The sequence below is a fragment of the Thermobia domestica genome, chromosome 7, assembly GCF_964235325.1.
Source record: "Thermobia domestica chromosome 7, izTheDome1.hap1.1, whole genome shotgun sequence".
NCBI classification, from domain to species: Eukaryota; Metazoa; Arthropoda; class Insecta; order Zygentoma; family Lepismatidae; genus Thermobia; species Thermobia domestica.
In genome coordinates this window covers 186,792,899-186,812,533 of record NC_137460.1, presented here as the reverse complement: position 1 = coordinate 186,812,533, position 19,635 = coordinate 186,792,899, and the positions used below count along the sequence as shown (strand labels likewise).

Here is a 19,635-nt window from a genome sequence, read left to right as displayed (position 1 = left end):
TGTATAATTTCAATAATCATCCAATTGAGGTGCCCATATCCAGAAATTTGCAATGAAATAATATATAAATAAAGAAATTATTCCCAGAAATATAATTTTTCCTAGTTATTCTGAAGCCCCTAGGTTAATTTTGATTTGGACACGAAATGAACGGCTTTAATACATAAACGGAAATTATATGGTAAGATCTAATAATATACAGTACGGTCGAAAAGTACTGGACTCCCCAAAAAATTATGCTACCTTAACTGTAATTGAATATTACATGCTGTGCTGCTAAAAATGAGGTAATTGTGGGAAATTGTTGTTTAAAATGTTATTGTCGTCTGCTTCTATAACATTATAGCAATATTTTTTCGTAGTTTTTAAGTACAACAAGTTCTCGGAATTACAGTACATATAATTTTAAACAATGCTGCAAACTTCGACAATGTTCATCATATCTCTAGTAGATTGAAATAACAAATTTCTGCAAACGACAGTATAATCTTTTTATTTATTGTAAACCACCTGTGTGGTTTGATTAATACTTATCAAAGCACTTTTTCCAAATAAAATCTTTCAAAGAAATCAAATTCTCAATTCCTTGTTCTGATGGTCTCGTCTTTGGTGCGAGCGGTTCCATGTTTGATTCCCGGTGGGGACACTTGGTCAAAAATTCTAAAAAGTTTTTCAGGCATGCCATTCTGAGTCAGGTTTTCCTCATTCACACCAGGCAAAGGCCGGGATGTTACCTAACATACAGGTCCCAGACCGCTTCCTTCCCTCCCTCATAGTGACGGGCTAACATGGCCATAGATGTTAAAAGCCTAGAAATTTAATTCCTGATCCTAATCCTTCAATTCCTTGTAAATCTGTTCCTACTTGTTAGAAATACATCATATCGTGCTCATAGTACTGGTCACTAAAATACTTCCTATATGTACTGACACGCCCGTTTCACTTACGTCATTATTGCTGCAGATGCCTCCAAAATTTGGATCTGTACGGATGTTCGTGATACTATAACGTCCTTAGTTCGTAACACTGAATAATAAATATAATATTGTAACTTTTCGCTTAACATGTAGATTTGAAATTTATAACAGCCTGATGTAGTGCAATTAAAAAAAATAAATAAATAAAAGCAGCTTTGTTGGGTTGGCAATACTATTTATTAGGTGGTATTGCGGGGTATGTCAAACAATGTCCCTCTACTCAATGTTAGCATGTTACAAAATTTCATTGATTTTTCTCATGAGTGTAAAAGTGTAGAGGGGCGTTCCAAGATGAATGTTGCACCTTGTATATGTATCAGATGTAGAATTATTTATCCTTACATCACAATCAAAACCAGAAAATTACAAGTTTTGAAGGCGAACTTTACTCCAGTAAATTACGCTTTCGTTGTAATTATTTTGTTCTTGAAATTTTGGCATTTCAATCTATTTGACAATTGAGACCAAATTATGAATGAGTACTTTATATCTTCATTTTTATTGAAAATGATGCTAATTGTTAAAAATCTTTTCTGTAGCAGAGGGAGAATAGGCAGGCAGCCTTTGAAACAATATATGCAATAGATATTTAATTTAACGGATGCGTGGATTAGTTCTGTTATTAAATATGCAACCTATTGTAACACGGAGATAGATATATGTATACACACAGGATAAACCCAATAAAACCAGTATTACTCATTATCTGTCTTTCACCAAAATGTATTTTACATTACTTTATATGCAAGTATCGCAATGTTACAAACTTACAAAGCATGTGTCACCATATTATTACATCTTACGTAAACTTCCGTACATCTTACGTGTTCATCGTATGTAAATTTCGTATGTAGAACTTTCCCGTTTATAACAATGCTGGAAGTAGCACCACCGACATCCAAGTATCACTGCACTCGTAATAACATATTCTGAAAAACACGTTGTGAATCCATAGTCTTCCATTTCTTGTACAGATCGTGAATTATACTTGTGGGAGGTTTGATAGTAAGGTATTTTGCTACAAATATTTCTTTAGTCTTTAATTGGAGTCTGTTTTTATGTAAAATTCCACAATATCAGTTCGGCGTTCAGTTGCAAACTTTATAATTTCTTCACACAGCTTCCACTACAATTATTTTTAAACTATCAAATGTAACTCAACAATTACGTTTCTCTAGAAGTAATGCGATATCAGTGTAATCAATCATATTAGCCCGAAACCCAGTGAGGCCAAGACTTCAAGTAGGTCTTTCATGCATGTGTTTGATGGCTCCTTTGTTGATTACATGAATCTTCAACGATTCAATGTTGAAAGTAGCAATACTGCCCAAAGATTACATGTGACCTCGTAAAGGGCCACGGGTCACAGTTTCATATTTTCATATGGGGCATGTCAGTTTTACTTTAAAACCTTGTACAGACTCCCTATTCATTGATTCACACGTCGAATCAGTTGGTACCTACGAAACTATAGCTTTGTGACCTTTGACCTCTGATATTGACCTATCTCTATTGCTTCAACATGACTTTTGGTAAGTCTTTTATGCGTGTGTTCCATGACATCACTATCATTTTCATTAATTTTGTGCAATAAGCTGTTTAAATATGATCTATTACCACAACGATCACAGGTGACCTGCAGGTCAGGGGGTCATAGGTAAACACAATTCTCATTATCATATAGGTTGGATCAGAATTTATACTCATGTATCAATTCTTGATTTCAGAGATCGATATTCAAGAGAACGGTATATAACACCATCATTTAACATTGAAATCCCATAAGAAAAAAATCACATTTAGACACCTTTGTCCCTGTAGCTCATAAGTCGCTATCATCTGTAAATCTGTTTTAGTATCAAACAAAATTTCTGACCGACTAAAATTCCTGTAAGTTTCTTTGCCCTAGCTTTTACCAGTTCTGCGTACTAGGGAAATGAAATTTACACACGAATTTTGGGGTAGTCTATCTATCTATCTATCTATCTATATATATATATATATATGTACGAGGGGGTTCAATAATTATTGTCCCTGACCTATAAGCAGTATTATTTTTCCAAAAAGTCTCCTTTCATAGTAATGCACTTCTTCCACCTATGCTGTAAAGCCACTATGCCAGCTTCAAAGAAAGTCTCTGGCTGAGCCGTGAGCCATTCCTTCACAGCTTCAATAACAGCTGCATTTGAGTGAAACTTCTTCCCCTTGAGGTGCTCCTTCAACTTTAGGAACAAATGAAAGTCACTAGGGGCATGGTCGGGTGAGTAGGGAGGATATTCCAACACATCAAAACCAGCAGCATGAATTTCGGCACCAGTAAGATGACTTTTGTGGGCCGGAGCATTATCTTGGTGGAACAGCACTGTTCGCTGCAACATCCCGCGCCGTTTTTCCTTGATTGCTTCGCGTAACTTAGGGATTAGAGCTGCATAATAGGCCCCCGTGATACTGTGTCCAACCTCCAGGTAGTCAATAAGGAGCACACCCTTCGCATCCCAAAAAAATGTGGCCATAACCTTGCGTGCTGATGCTTGCACCTTGAACTTGCGTGGGGGAGGCGAACTGCTGTGCCGCCACTCCATGCTATGTCGTTTGGACTCGGGATCGTAATAGTGGAGCCACGTCTCATCCACTCAAATCTATCACAGAACTGTTTCAGGTCTGCCCCCCATAACCTCCAAACCAGCCCTTGAACATCGAACTCTGTCTTTCTGATGTTCACGAGATAACATTTTGGGTACCCATCGCGGTGACACCTTTCTGAATCCCAAGTGTTCATGCACAGTGGTTTTCACTGACCCTATAGAGATATGCATGATGTCTCCTAACTGTTGCACCGTGATTCGTCTGTCTGCTATAATCGTATCATGCACAGCATCAATGTTTTCTGGGGTGCATGCTGTTGTTGGAGGACCAGCACCAGAGGCCTGTTGACAGCTTTCCCTGCCGCAACGGAAGTCGCGGCACCAGTTCTTTACCACCTGGTAGGAAGGAGCCTCATCACCCAACACACTGATCATGTCCTCATGAATCTACTTTGGGCTTAACCCCTTTTTCTGGAGGTACTTGGTGACAGCTCGTTGTTCGGTTTACTCCATTTTTCAAGCTAGATGCCACCTCTCACATCTGAAACGACAAAAAAGAATATTAATATAGCAGCTATAGTTCTGAAATTTAGCATATAGGCATCTAAGACATTAGGCTACAATATCCTCCATCATCCATACCAGCTCAAGTATTTTAAATATGTCGGGGACAATAATTATTGAACCTTCCTCGTATATAATTAAAATAAACTAAACAAAGTTCTGTAGGTACGTATTTTATTGAGCTGAGCGAAGCGAAGCTCTTATACTCGGGTTAGCCGTTTGGTTGTCCGCGAACTCCTCCTAGACCGTTTGGCCGATCTCAACCAAACTTAGCACGCTGATAGAGTATGTCGTGCTGAGTGACAACATAGGTCGAAATCAAAAATCCGATGTACCATCGAGGAATAATCATCGAAAAACGCTTCCTCCTAGACCATTTGGCCTATCTCAACCAAACTTAGCACGCTGATAGAGTATGTCGTGCTGAGTGACAACATAGGTCGAAATCAAAAATCCGATGTACCATCGAGGAATAATCACCGAAAAACGCTTGCATAGACTTAACATGGGGAAAAAGTTTTCACGCGATTTTTTTGTCAACAATTAAAAATGGCATTTATTATTGCATAATGGCCAGGAATGATTACGTAGTTTAAGCTCGCTCAGCTCATTTCATTGCAATCGGGTACATCCATTGCATTCCTAGTTAATATGTAACGTCTAGACTATCAGTTTTATTCAATAAACCATGTATAATTAAATTAGAAAGCCAATGATTTTACGAAGCTTTCTGTATCGTTGTTAATAGAATTGTGCAGAACATTACTAACACTAATTTTAAAGCTACATTTATATCAAATTCATCATTGTGTTACTAAAATAAGTTCGTTATATTCGTTTTAGGGAAGAAATAAAATGGAGAAAGTGGGCGGATGAAGTTCTGGTTCATACTTTGTCTCCAAATGTTTATCGAACTTGGAACGAAGCTTTACAAGCCTTCAACTGGTTTTCTCAGGTATGATGAATATACTAATTAAAATCATATTTTAGAACAGGGATCTCCAAACATTTTAGCCTAAGGACCACACTGACTTCTCTACTAAGTCCCAAGGACCAAGATCTAGCTATCTCATAATACCAACATACCGTAGCGCCAGCGCAATCTTGTGAGGAACGGCAGAATTACGCAAAACATCAATTATGCTTCACTAGTCGAAGTGTACAGGGCCTCTTGTAGCAGAACTAAAGCATATTCTGGAAAAGTTCTGCTGCCTGATCGCTTGTCTGGAAGACTCGAGTACTTTCGAAAGTTTCCGAATAAGTTCAACGCACCGAGGAGACATATGGGAGATAACCGAGAATTGGACATTTCCAAATTTTGAATTCGGAGCGACAAGTACGGTCTAAAACGCGAAATATAGTGTGACTAGTGGGTTTTGTGACTATAGTTTCTTAATGAAAATACAGTTTGTTTAATTGTGAGTAGATAGAACCTATGCATTTTATTTATGTAGAACCTCGACTTGTAATGGTGTTAATTAACGTTATTTTTATTTGAAGTTACGTGCCTTCTGTATGGATTTGTAAATTATGAAAAAAAAAAAAAAAAATAGAGATAGATAGGAAATGTAGAACATTTACAGAACAATGGGGATGTCAATATTTCGTGATAGAGTCAAGTAAGGCAGTGTATGTAATTTGCTATGAAACATTGTCAGTCCAATATGAAACGTCATTATGACTAAATATTCTCAGAATTACTTCAAATTTACAGGAAGTTTACGGTTAGAACAATATGAATCTTTGAATAACGGGTTGAAATCTCGGCAATTGTTATTTATGGAAGTAAATGTTGATCAAGAAGCAGTAACTCGTGCTAGTTTCCACGTAGCTCATATAATAGCGCATCACGGAGAACCATTTACTGACGGCGTATTAATCAAGGATTGCATGATAGCAGCAGCAAAAGAAATGCATCCAGATAAAACTAAATTATTTAAAAACATCAGTTTGTCAGCAAACACTGTGACTCGAAGAGTAATAGATGATGTTACAGAAAAATATATTATAGTCTGTGTCACCCGAATTGGCGTATGGCATCAGCCAATAAGCTCGCAGTGTGCTGTTACTAAACCTTCAGGGAGGAATGTAATCATTCATAATTGATTTTGTTCATGTTTGTGGACAATTATGAACGATTAGATTCCTGCCTGAGGGTTTAGTAACAGCGCACTGCAAGCTTATTGGCTGATGCCACTCGCCAGTTCGGTGAGGCGGACAGAAGTCAATTGTCTGACAAAAATTGACACTTAGAGTGATTCTCTTTGGCCCTTGATGAGTCAACAGATGTTTCAAATACTTTTTATCGAGGGATAGATAAAAAATATGAAGTATATGAAGAGCTGCTTGACATTCATAGCATTCACGGCACGACCACTGGCAAGATATTTTCAGAGGAGTTGAAAGTGCTGGTCAGGTAAACAATCTTCAGTGGAAAAAAATACAGTGTATCACCAATGATGGCTGCAAAAACATGTGTGGAGAAAATAAAAGTATCGTTGCTTTCATGAAAAGCCATAGTAAATGACAATAGGTCAATAACTATTAATGATACATTGCATCATTCGTCAACAGCCTTTGTGCGGAAAATGCTTGGATATATTAGAAATTTTAAAGCCAATCACGTCAGCTGTTAATTTCATCAGATCACATGTGGTCAATCAGCGTCATTTCTTCGAGTTTATTTAAAAAATTGAGCAAAATTACTTACCATATTATGCTGCAGTAGGCTGGCTTAACTGCGGAAAATTTTTAACGCGATTGTTTGAGCTCCGAACAATAATCGAAATTTTCTTGGATGCAAAGACTTGTCCTATCACTGAATTACATAACAATAAGTGGTTATGGAAGTTACTATTTTATACAGATTTAAGTAAACATATGAATTACCTTAATTTAAATTTACAAAGAGAAAACCAACATCTGCCTGATTTATGCACTCACATTAAGTCGTTTTGAAAACAAAAAAGTTTTGTTTCAGTCCTAATTGAGAGGGAAAAAAAAGGTTTCGCGCATTTTAATACATGTAGTTGAAGCTTTGGCTGCTTTAAAAATAAATTTTGAGTCTCGTTTTTCATATTTTGATGCAATGCAAACGACATCTAGATTTTTTAAAATCCTTTTAACGTCGACGTAGAAACCCTTGCCCCAGAACTTCAAATTGAAATGATTGATTCGCAGCGTAGGGATATTTTTTAAAAGAGAAAAGTATTTAAATTCATCATTACAGGAATTTTGTAAACCTCTTCCAGTCACATTGTTTGGTCAGTTGCATAAATTTGTTCGTGGCATTCTTTACACTATCGGAACTAGTTATCTGTGTAAAAAGATATTCTTCAAAATGAAATATACCAATATATATACAGATCCAAGTTAATTAATGAACATTTGAAATCGGTGCTGATATTTTTCACTAGTAAACGTGATCCAGAACTGCAAATAATTGTCTATGGAAAGTTACAGCTACATAAATCTCATTCATCATAATTATAATGTTTAGTTTCATGATTTGATTATCCTGTGTGTCACTTATTGTAAGTTTTTAGGATAAATCTTATATCTTTAATTACAGTTAAAATGTTCAATTTCACTATTTAAGTCAGTTATTGTATTTCTTAATTGGGCGTATAAAAACATCTGATTATTACTAGTATGATTTACTTAGTAAATTTTACAACTTAATCTGTCACGAGTCGGCTGGGTGTTGCTCGCGAGCCGGCGATGGCGCACAAGCAGTAGTTTGGAGACCCTTATTTTAGAACATTAACAAGATACCCTTCTCTCTCTCTCTCTGTGTTGTCTTTTTTTCCTTGGGGGCTGGGGAGGGGAGATTGACATTTAAAAGTATTATACTTACACTAATTAAAAATGAAGCTACGTATTAAGAAGCTGAAATGTTCAGTAGTATGGGAGTGTGAGTTTTTAATTACAGTATTATTGTGGATCCATGAAGGGTATCATATTACGAGAACTCGCAGATTGCGGAATGTCTGCAGCATACTGTATGTCACTGTAACTTGGATGATTATTATTATTATTATTATTATTATTATTATTATTATTATTATTATTATTATTATTATTATTATTATTTGTAACTGATTATCGTATTACTCGTATGTGGCGCCCTCACTATTATTCCAGCTTGTTGGAGTATATTCTTAATTTTTTTCTATGTACTGGTTATGATTATGCTATATTGTGACTCATTCATGAATAGAACACATTGCATATCTACGTGTATTTATAACTCTAGGCAAGATATTCCAAACCAACAGTTACCGTAGGAAAGTATATAGACCATTCGCAGGTGTGTTTTCACATATCTTACTATAAATGATCTTTTTTGAGGTTATATGCCTGCATCAACCAGAGCCTTAAGTTGTACATTAGTGCTTATAATTTATCTGCTGAATCCGACGCTTCAGCACAGGTCTACAATCTGACTCCTTTTGAACTCCATCAGAATTAATAATATGCTCATCTTACACAGCCAGTCTCATATTTCAGCATACAGCAGAATTATATCAGTCATTTTTGAAATGAAAGAAAATTTCTCTACTGATTGAAAAGCTACTATTGTCACATTACCTGAAGATGGACTCCTATTAATTTGTCGAAACTTAAAATACAGTATGACAATTTTTTTCGACAAATTAATTAAATTACTTTGATGTATTAAAAAAAAGTAACAAACTTACTGAAAGTAAAAAAAGATAACTTGAAAACCTTTATTTTTCAGTGAAAAGGTATATCTACAAGACATTTCGCTAACATGTAAAAAATATGCAAGCGATGTGTATTTTAGTCACATAATCAAACTAATAAAGAAAAATGAAACTTATCATTCTATCCAGTGTCACGAATTCAACACGACTGCTAAACGTTTTTCTTTTCTTTTTTTTCTTTCTTATTTTCAGCCTAAAGTTATACAGAAGGGTGTTTCATCCTTATGGTAGCAATTTGCAGTCGCCACAGAGGCGCTAGTTTTGCGTCAGCAACGTGACGCACGCATTACGGAATAGCCAGACACTTGTGTACAAGCCGTGCAGAGGAGAGACGTGTGTGAGCAGAATGCCGCCGAAAATCGACCCTTTTTGGGAGGGCTACATCGTAGCACTTTCTGATATAGGTTTACAGCTATAGCCGAATAAGTACCCAGTGCAAGAAGAAAGGTTTCACAGTGTCTGATAAGAGAATTAATGCAGCCATCCATCGCAATGTAAACCCAGAGCAAACCATTGCCATGCGTCATCAAAAGGGGTAAAAGAAGCAACCGACTCCACAATGCAGTCAAGACGTCATTGCCAAGGTCCGCCGGTTTGTGACCCAGGAGAATCCACCCACCCAACGTGACATAGCGAGGCGTGTTGGACGGTCAACTGCTACTGTACACCGAATCATACGCGACAATTTGGGACTCAGAAGTGCACTTAAGCGGCTGGTCCATGTTCTGAAGCCAACGCACATCGCAGAACGGCGGGTGGCATGCAAAAGCCTGTATGAATGTTACCTGGCAGGTGACAAATGGCGTTATGTGATCACCTTAGATGAAGCATGGGTCTAATTGACAGGATCCTAGCAGATGCGTGCAATTTACTACCGCCGCAGTGATGGAACCAATCATGCAAAGTGGGTTCGCTCCTGCAAGGAGAGTTTTTCAAAGGGATTAATGGTAGTGACGGGTTTCTGTGCAAAAGGAAAGCTTCCGATACACCGGGTATCATCAAATGTCAAGGTGAATGCAGCGTATTAAATCGAGTATGTAATAGAACCCATCTATGGCCAACATGCCCCGGCTTTGTATGGCAATGACACTGACAGAGTGTTCATCCACCAGGACAAGGCCAGCAGCCATACTGCCAAACGAACGGTGGCCTACATGACACGTATGGAACAGGAGACAGGTGTAAAGGCTATCCCATTTCGAGACATTCCCGTCAAGTCACCAGATGCATCCCCTGTGGACTTCTGTGCTTTCGGCCTCCTCAAACGGAACATCAATAAGCCGTTCACACTTATCGACCACACTTGGTGGCCTTTGGAAAGTGTGCAAGGAGGAGTGGACGAAATTGGATCAGGCAGGTCTCCTTCAGTGGAAACTACGATGTCGTGCAATCGTTCACCAACGGGGCTCTCACATCGAACATGATCGCTGGTGGAAACGGGGTTTTACGCCCTAGGGCACGGGTCTGTACTTCACTACCATAAGGCTGAAACAGCATTCTGTATCTTTTGAATTAATTTAACAAACTTCCTAATTTTATACTGCATACATCGTTATACAACATTGAACTTTTACACTATATTCGCACTGTATACATGTAACACATTTCCAACATCAATGCAACATACCTGTGGATCTCTCGACCACATGAATAATACACAATTTATTTCATACTACATACTTCTCAACTTTTCCAAAAGAAATACATACTTTCATGAATTTTCAGTGTCCATTGCAAAGGTAGTTGCTGTAGTTGCTATGAATGCACTGAAAAATATAAATATAAATGGGGTTCCTATCTTTCATAGGACACTTATATACTCTCGTGTTATTGAACTGTCATTTCCAAAATCATCGGGTTTCTCCGAAATTTGAAGTCATGAATTGGTACCAGTATCGACGTATCTCTTCCACGACCATGGATCGGTGCAAAATACTGCGAAAGCAACCTTGGTCAGTATTTCAGCTGAGCAGTTTGACCGAATACAACAAAAAATCGAAGTGCATATATTTATATGATTGCGCAGTTCTCTTCCTTGCCCTGCTTTGTAGGCTTTATGCACGAATCTGTTTTGAATTTGTTAGGAATTACACAGAATATATCAGCAAATATTTACAAGATGCAAATATGTGCCTGATATTGAACGGACTCAGACTATAACATCAAGAGGGAAACATATGCAAAGCGCTTCGATATTTTCGCTAATAGATAATATAAACTAATGTCAACAATCATCCTCCATTTAAGAGAATAGTACTTATGTTGTGCATGATAAGTTACAAATTATAAGACATATGCAGTTACTTTAGGGATTGGATGGAAATCACTTCATAGTTACCCGTCAGGAATTTGTTCCTTTTGAAATCACTCAGCATGGTACACTTCTACAAACTCTACATTTGGCCAGGGGAGAGAGGAAAAGGAACACAGTAAAGCCAAGTCAGACATGCTTTTTTTATATATACTTTTTCATTATTATACAGACAGTGACATGCATAGTAAAATCTGAATGGAATCTCCAGCTAAGAAAAGAACAATCACGGATATTTCTGAATTAGTGGATAAGAGCTCGAACATCATTAAACATTTGCTTGCTGCACATGCATTAACATGGAGTGATAGTGTGGAAAATCTTTTTGGAGCTGGAAAGAAAAGAGCTGTTCAAGTGTTCGCGCGAGATTATGAGCTGCAACATTGGCAACCGAGGACCAAATATCAATACAGTAGTAGCAGAAGGAACGGAATTCATCTCAACTTCGTATAGTATACAATTAAAAGGAAAGGTCATGTAGGACGTTCGGTATAGGATGTGGACCAAAACATGGAAAACTCCTATACGGCCATTACTATCAAAAACCAACACATTCATCGAGCATATTAGACAGGTTCACTTTTAATGCTGCAATTAGAAATCTACAGTGGATCTATCGTCACCGCAGCTAAATCTGTTTGAATATCGTTGGTTTGGAGATGACAGATGTAAATTCTTACAGACAGTGATGCTTCAAGACAGTGTAGCCATAACCCCAAATAGTGCTGTACAAATGATACGCTTCGGTTCTTTACAACTACATAGCTGTTTGACCGCATGATGTGGATAATTCGCATCAAAACTATGCTGTACTCTGTGGACGCAATGGTGACGAAATCCGATTCAATTTTGTGACGATAATAGATTCACGAAAATTTCGAATAGTTATTTTACCAATGACTAAAACAGTTATGGTACTGAAAATTCATTAAAATATGTATTTCTTTCGAAAATATAGAAAAGTATGTATATGAGATAAACTTTATATTATTCATATGGTCGAAATATCCACAATTTTAAAGCATTAAAATTAAAAACTGCGCAGTATATGTAGTGTGCATATAGTGTAAAATTTCAGTTGTGTAACGATGTATGCAGTTTTGTTAAATCAGTTCGGAAAATTTAACTTTATGTCGAAAATAAGGAAAATGTTTAGCAGCCACATTAAATTCATGCAATTAGATACAATGATAGGTTTCATTGTGCTTTATTTAGTTCAGTGATATAAATAAAATAGACATTACTTTTTTTTATTTGTTTGTTTGTTAGCGAAATGTCTTTTAAATAAGTCTTTCACTGAAAAACAGATTTTCAAGTTATCGTTTTTCACTATCAATAACTTAGTTCCAAATAAAACACACGTGAAATTAAAGAAAATTTAATGATCTATTAAAAGTTACTCCACATGTTTTGCGACTATTCCAGCTGTTTGCCTCTGATTTTGCATTATATGATTGAAAATCTGTTTTAAAATATCAATATTTTAAATTCAATTATTTTTCTCGATGCTAATTTTAAGTATGAGAAACGATAAGTGATATCATATTTTATCCTGTTATCTTCTAATGTTTAGTGTTTGAACGATAAAGATTGGGTTAGCAGTTTAAGAGGTGCAAACATTTAAAACCAATACTACGCTTAGCCTCTAGTCGCCATATTGGATGGCTGCCATTTTGGATTGCCCAAGGGTGATAAGGTGGCACCCATCGGATTTTCACTTAGAGTGATCTCATTAGTAAGAAAATGAATAAAAGCATTGCGCAGACCACAATGTAAGGTTCAGTGCCTTGGCTGCTAGATTAATCCATCTTATTGAAGAAATATCCATTTGATGATCAAGCAGCACTTTAACATTTTAAAAATAAATCTACAAAAACAAATGGTTAAACGTCAATAAGAAACAGCATTTCAGGAACTTATCTAAATTTATAGGATATTTTGTTCACTATACTACATTTGCATCAACATTTCTTTCACGTAAATACAGGTCGGAATTACGGGAATTCCCGTTAGGAAAATAAAAATTAAATGAAGTAATTAATACAGTGTGTGCGGATGAAAATATACCAATAAGAAATTTGCATAACTGGAGAACCAATAGTGATAGGATCGTCCGATTTTGTTTTTCGGAAAGAATGAAATTTTGTACCTAGCAATTCAACGCAACAGGATTTCAGCATGCGCAATACTCATGAGCAAAATGGCGTCCTTTACTATTCATCAGAAATTGGAGTATTGTTTCCGGTTCGCAGAATTCAAGTCCCCTGTAACCATACAGAGAAGATTTAGACAACACTATGTATACGAACTACCAGACCGTCGTTGCGTTGTTAAATGGCACAAACAATTGCTGGAAACTGATTCTATGTTGAGGAAGAAAGGCAATAAAAAATAAAACAAACAAACAAACAAACAAACAAACAAAAAAAAAGAAAAACGTGAATGCAGAAGTTAAGACGGTCCGGGAAGCCTTTCAACGAAGTCCACATAAATCGATAAGGCGTGTGAGTACACAACTACAAATCCCACGTTCGACTACGCATAGTATCATGCATAAAAGGTACGTCTCTGAGCTTACAAGTTACAGCTTGTTCCAAAACTTCAGTTTAATGACAAGCCAAGCCTTACAGATATGAATCCGCTGTTGAAATTTCGCACATTGGTGTGGACGATCATTTCTTAAAAAGGGTAGCTTTCTCTGATGAAAGCCACCTTCCGTAAGTCAGGTAAAGTGCATAGGCATAACTGCAGGATATGGGATGAGCGAAATCCACATCAGTTTGTAGAATTTGAACGTAACAGTTCAAACGTGTGGTGTGCGTTGACTGAAAATTCTGTCATAGGCCCATTCTTTTTTGAAGAGGCTACAGTTATAGGAGCAGCGTACTTGGCAGGGTTGGAAATTGTGCTGTACCTCGAATACCACGAGGAATACATGTTCCAACAGGACGGGGCTGCTCCTCATAATGCCCGTTGCGTGAAAGAATTACTGGATAACCATTTCTAGAATTGGATTGGAGGGGGACGTCCCATTCAGTGGCCCCCGAGATCGCCCGACTTGTTCCCTGATTTTTTTCTTTGTAGGTACGTGAAGACTTTTGTGTACCAGACCCAATATTTGGATGATCTAAGACAAACAGTTATCGATGCTTGTGGATCCGTGACACCTCCAGCACCTGGAAGGAGGTTGAGTACCGCTTTAATATTTGCCGAACAACAAAAGAGGCAGAAGTGGAGATGTACTGAGGTTCGTTGAGTGACTTTTTTTCGTCCTGGATGTAAAATTTTTATTATTTCCTCTTTCCGAAAAACATAGCCGGACGATTCTGTCACTATTGGTTCTCAAATTATTAAAAGATTTTATTGGTATATTTTTATCCGAACACACTGCACTGTATTGTGTAGAAATCAAATTTTGATCTGTCACTGTTGATCGAGAGGCGAACTAGAACTTCATTCTGTCAGTATTAGGGCAGTAGTCAAAGTGAGACCTTATATGCTGGTATGATCTACTAGCTTAGCGCATGTCAGATTTAAAACATTCCGTTACTGGAAAATATACCAGCATTGAAAATACTGTATACGTATACGAATGTAAGGCTGAAATAAATAAATAGTAATAATAAAATACTGGTGTATGTAGGCATATTTTTGTAAAATGTAACTTCTGCTTTGTTTCTGCTGGTAACGCTGATCCGCAGTATAGTGTTAAAAGTATTGTCAACACGTAACATATCAATTTTGGTATATTCTAAACTTGTGAGTTTTTGATTATTTTGTTTTCAGGCAGGAGAGTGGGAAAAACATTTTCCTACATGGGAGCGATACCTAGTCATATATGTTGGCGCAGCTGCCATGTATTTCGTTGGAAAAGGACTGAAAAAGAAGTAAGTAATTGGAAAGTAAAATCAGTTTATCATAATCAGTAATAGAAGGTACAAATAGTACATTGTAAAGAATCTGCGAATTTCTTATTGTATATTACAAAATCATGTACTTAACAAGAGAGAGAAAACAGAAACGATAAATGTAATGAATGAAAAGGTCAATCTTTAAAGATAGTGCACAGTAAATAAACTTTATATATGTTTTAGTGTGTTCTTTTCCATTTTTGTCATATATATATATATATATATATATATATATATATAGAGAGAGAGAGAGAGAGAGAGAGAAAGAGATACATACACAGTCGTGGCCACCGATAAACGTCCCTTACCCATACCCTTCGTAAGAAAGAGCCCCTTCCACAAGCATAACCATAAGTGACCACAAAGGTCTTTTCCGCACGTGCTGGGGGACAAGGTTGTCACATTTTATTACGGTCTCTAGGTTCGGGTGCTATCAAGTTAATGAAAGGAGGGTTGGTCATATACCCACCGCCGCTGACGAGCCGATCGTACCGCAAAAGTAGGGTTAGAACTTACTCGTTTACAGTCTCATATAAATTATATTTGTGTTTCTGAACGTCTCTCACAGGCTCAGGAAAGAAATTCATGAGAAGTATAAGACGTAAAGTTGAGCACCAGATGATTGTACAGAGGAACTAATGTACCCTTGCACTATGCTACGTTAACTGCATTATCGCTATGGCAAGAATAAAATATTAGAACATGCATGCAATATATGGCATTACTTATCCTGTTGAAGAAAATATCATCATAATATACTTACGATTACGCTACTTGCATCATATCACGAGGCACAAAATTAACACTCGTTACATATCTTTTAACACACATATTTTAGGCTTTGAGAAATCACAAATCACATACGTTTTACACACTATTGATTTATCTTTGATTAGTAAAACATTAGCCCAAGAATAATATATATAGATGAACGCGACCGTTGCCGATACCGATTTGATACACGAACATTAACGATTCCGATAGTTCAATCCTCGGAAGACACAGTCTTCAAAGTAAAAATATATTAGTCTCCAACTACCACTTGGCAAATTATTTCTTTTAGGAGGATCCTTAGATGTTCGTCTCTTGTTCCCATAGTTTTGATGCCACTGAGAAAATAGGTATTATATTTTGAAAATGCAACTTTTCATTTTTAAAGCACACTGCTTACTTAGTATATTTGTATGAAACAATAAAAGATTTATTAAGTCAGAATTTAATAAAAGAGCAGGTGAACGTTTTAAGTAATGAAAGCTGACTGACTGCGCTCTCCGAGCGTTAGGCTTACCTTACACAATGGAAGCGCAAGAATACATTGATAGGAGGAAAGATAGTTCCCCCCAAAACACTTAGTTTTTATGAGGTTGCTTCACTAATAAGAATTGATTAACTTATCATTGTCTTATTGGGAACACACTAACCACATTTAAACACATAATAATGTAAATAATAAATGATTATTATAAAAAATATACATTATGACGTATAGTCCAACTCTGCCTCTTAGCTTAGGAATTCAGCTTTGGGTAGGAGGGAGAAGAGAGTTAAGCTGAGTTGAATTTTTTGTCCGTATTTGGTCGTACAAAGAGAAAAGTAGGTGGGCAGACGCACACTCACACATAGAAACTTGTGAGGAAGAGAGTTCGCAGCATTTTAAATTCTAAGAATTTTGTCGTGGTTTGCACTAATTCCAAGAAATCCTCTTCCGTATACGAGGGTTGATTAAGAGATGTATAACGGGTTATAATTTTTTCTTGAAAATGTCTGGACACCATTTGTTCTTCTCTTCTAGAGAAAGCCATAGAGCAAACCGTAGTAGAAACGTATTGACACGTGAATTGTGTAATAAAGAATGATCTAAGAAAAGTGTTAAATAATCCATTGCCTACAGCATAATTCAAATCGGGTGAAAATATCAAAACACAAATCATTCTTTTTTCTTTAAAAAAAAGACAGGACCTATACACTATTATATAAAAAGATTAAAATGACTTACTCACCAATAACTAAGTCAAACTATTATAGGTAGAAACATTAATTTGTACAGAATGTTCCTTTGTCACAAAATCAAGGACTTAGAATAGATTGTTCTGAAGTATGTCGTATAGGGGAGTAAAAGAGGGTTCAAATAGTTTTTGTTGAGAATAGAGTATCTCACGAATCCGTGAAAGTTATTTTAAAAATTCCGTTGCTGAGAAGGGAAAATGGAATCATGTAGTATAATATATATATATATATATATATATATATATATATATATATATATTTTACTAACTAGAAAGAAATTTATTTTCATACTTATCCTCAAATACAGTGAACAGTGCGTGTATTAAACAAAATTTTAAAGTAATAAAGAAATTAGTATTTTTTTTTCAAAATATAATTATTCACTGATACACGTTATTGTGATAAGCCTCGCAACAGCATCCTCAAACCTTCGCCGAGATTACAGACAAAAGATCTCCTCCAGTTCCTTACCAGAGGGTAGCGTTCCCAAAACTGATGCAACGTTCCCTCTTTGTACTGCCATACTGATGCGTTGCAGTAGAAAAGAGGTTGCTCTAGCGTCTCCTGACGATAAATAAACGCGGTGACCAACTTCTTTTATAAAGTTAAGGTCTTCGGGACCCCATGAACCACCCCATTCGATAGCTATAGCGACAAAATGATATTTGTCGAGTAAATTGCTATACTTCCTGCGCTTTTCTGTTTCCCGGCGAGCAGCCACGTTGCCAGCTTGTGCTGAGGAAGAATGAAGATTTAAAGGGGCGAAGGTATCGGAACGAGTAAAATCCCATAGAAGTGCTTTTCCTTTCTTCCACGGTATCAGGGTCATACCATCTGGCCTCTTGCCGTCTGCACGACTGCATCCCAACGGTTCACATATAGAAGGAACGCCTGCTGAAATTAGTGCCCTCATGATAATGTCGTTGACGCTGGAGTGGCGTGAATGTCTGCCTGCACTATTGGCACAGGAGAGTCCATGAAGGCCCTTCTTGTCTACGACACTTTTACAGGCAGGACATCTGTGTTTCTCGCAAACATCTGCTCCCAAACGCAGTGCACTGGCAATTCGAAAACTGTCATTGGGAAGATGTAATCCTAAAGAAGGTGACGGGATAGCATGGAGCCAAGCGCCTGCTTCTGGAGATGATGTAGCTCGAAGTCTGGCCTTATCTTCTGGGTTATCGGATGACTGAAGTAGAGCTGAAAAGTGATGATTTATAAGAGGATCGTCCCAAGAGGATCTCCTCTTATCAAGGTCAGGTGGATCTGATCCCACTATAGATGACCACTTAGCAATGCTATCGTTGACATCCGAATCCGATACTAGGCTAAGATCTTGTTGGAGAATGGTCTCGATCAATGGCTTAGTTTTATTGAAGAAAAAGTCCCAAGTAATTAAAAACAAACAGTGCAAAATATCAGAAAATTGCAATTTGATTAGCACTTGGTCGATAAAGCTGTCAGTAAACTAAAAATAAAATTTAAAACAGGCTATTGTGAAAATGATGACTTGTATGTAAATATTTTACTATTGTATTGAAATCAATATAATTCAGTTGCTTGCAAATGTTTTACATGGAAACATATCCTAAGGTTAGTGGCTTGGGCTGGGTTTATGGTTCTCATCATTGAAGCCATTAAATAGGCGATATTAAAGAAATGTTGTGTAGATTTATTATATATTGTCGCGATTGGGACGCGCGAAAACGATTTAACTCGATCTTGACTACTGTTGTCCACGAGAAGAGACGTCTTGTTAAGTTTGAAAAAGTCTCGTCAATTCTCAAAGAATTCTTTTTCACCTCATCACAAAAAAAAAATTCATCTTGCCCAGTAATTTTATATTATTGACTTTTAAAAGTAATCTTGGTAAATTTTTACATTTAGCAATAAGACATTTAAATGCTTTATAGGGATAGGTGTTAAATAATTAGCATTAATTAAAGATACATATCGCCCAGGTTTCTTAACCAATGTTCATATCGAAATCAGATCTATAGCTAGGGTGGCCAGGGGGTTAGCTCGTTTTCGACTACCTTCAGCCCTCCTGAAATTTTCACTTCTTTGTTGGTTGTATATCAGGTAAGTTTGCTTCTATGTTATTTTCGGTCTTCGGGTAATGAATCATAAAGGATAAAAGAAATAGGTTGTATTGCCAGTGGTAATAAAATGAAATTGCCACGTATTACTCTAACTGTATGTGAATTCCTCTACAAGAGCAAGCGTTATCATATTACAAAATAAAAACTTGCAATAAAATATATCAATATTTTAATTATCGCTAAAATAAATGGGGAAATTATTTTTAAATAGGGAATTCTGTGAAAACGTGCAATTACATGTTCGTTCATTCGTGAATACATATTTTGAACAAGAGAAAAACTTAATTGAACAGTAACCAACCACAAATTTTATAAGGTGCATGATCTATGAAAATAAGAATATTAAAAACTATGGAGTACTGTCACACCTTGCAAAGTACTACTCCTGATCTAAGTCAGATTTGTCTGTTGACGAATTTGTTATTTTCACTAAAACTCTACTTGAGTTATT

At 36.6% G+C, this 19,635-nt stretch overlaps 1 protein-coding gene across 1 annotated transcript in view; it reads left to right on the top strand.

The window, feature by feature from the left end:
- Su(P) (prostaglandin E synthase Su(P)) overlaps window positions 1-19,635 on the top strand; it is a 65,053-nt gene that overhangs the window by 34,762 nt on the left and 10,656 nt on the right. Inside the window, exons 4-5 of the mRNA XM_081765681.1 lie at window positions 4,970-5,081; window positions 14,951-15,051. Of these exons, the coding sequence (XP_081621807.1) occupies window positions 4,970-5,081; window positions 14,951-15,051 (213 nt within the window). The remainder of the gene's footprint in view (window positions 1-4,969; window positions 5,082-14,950; window positions 15,052-19,635) is intronic.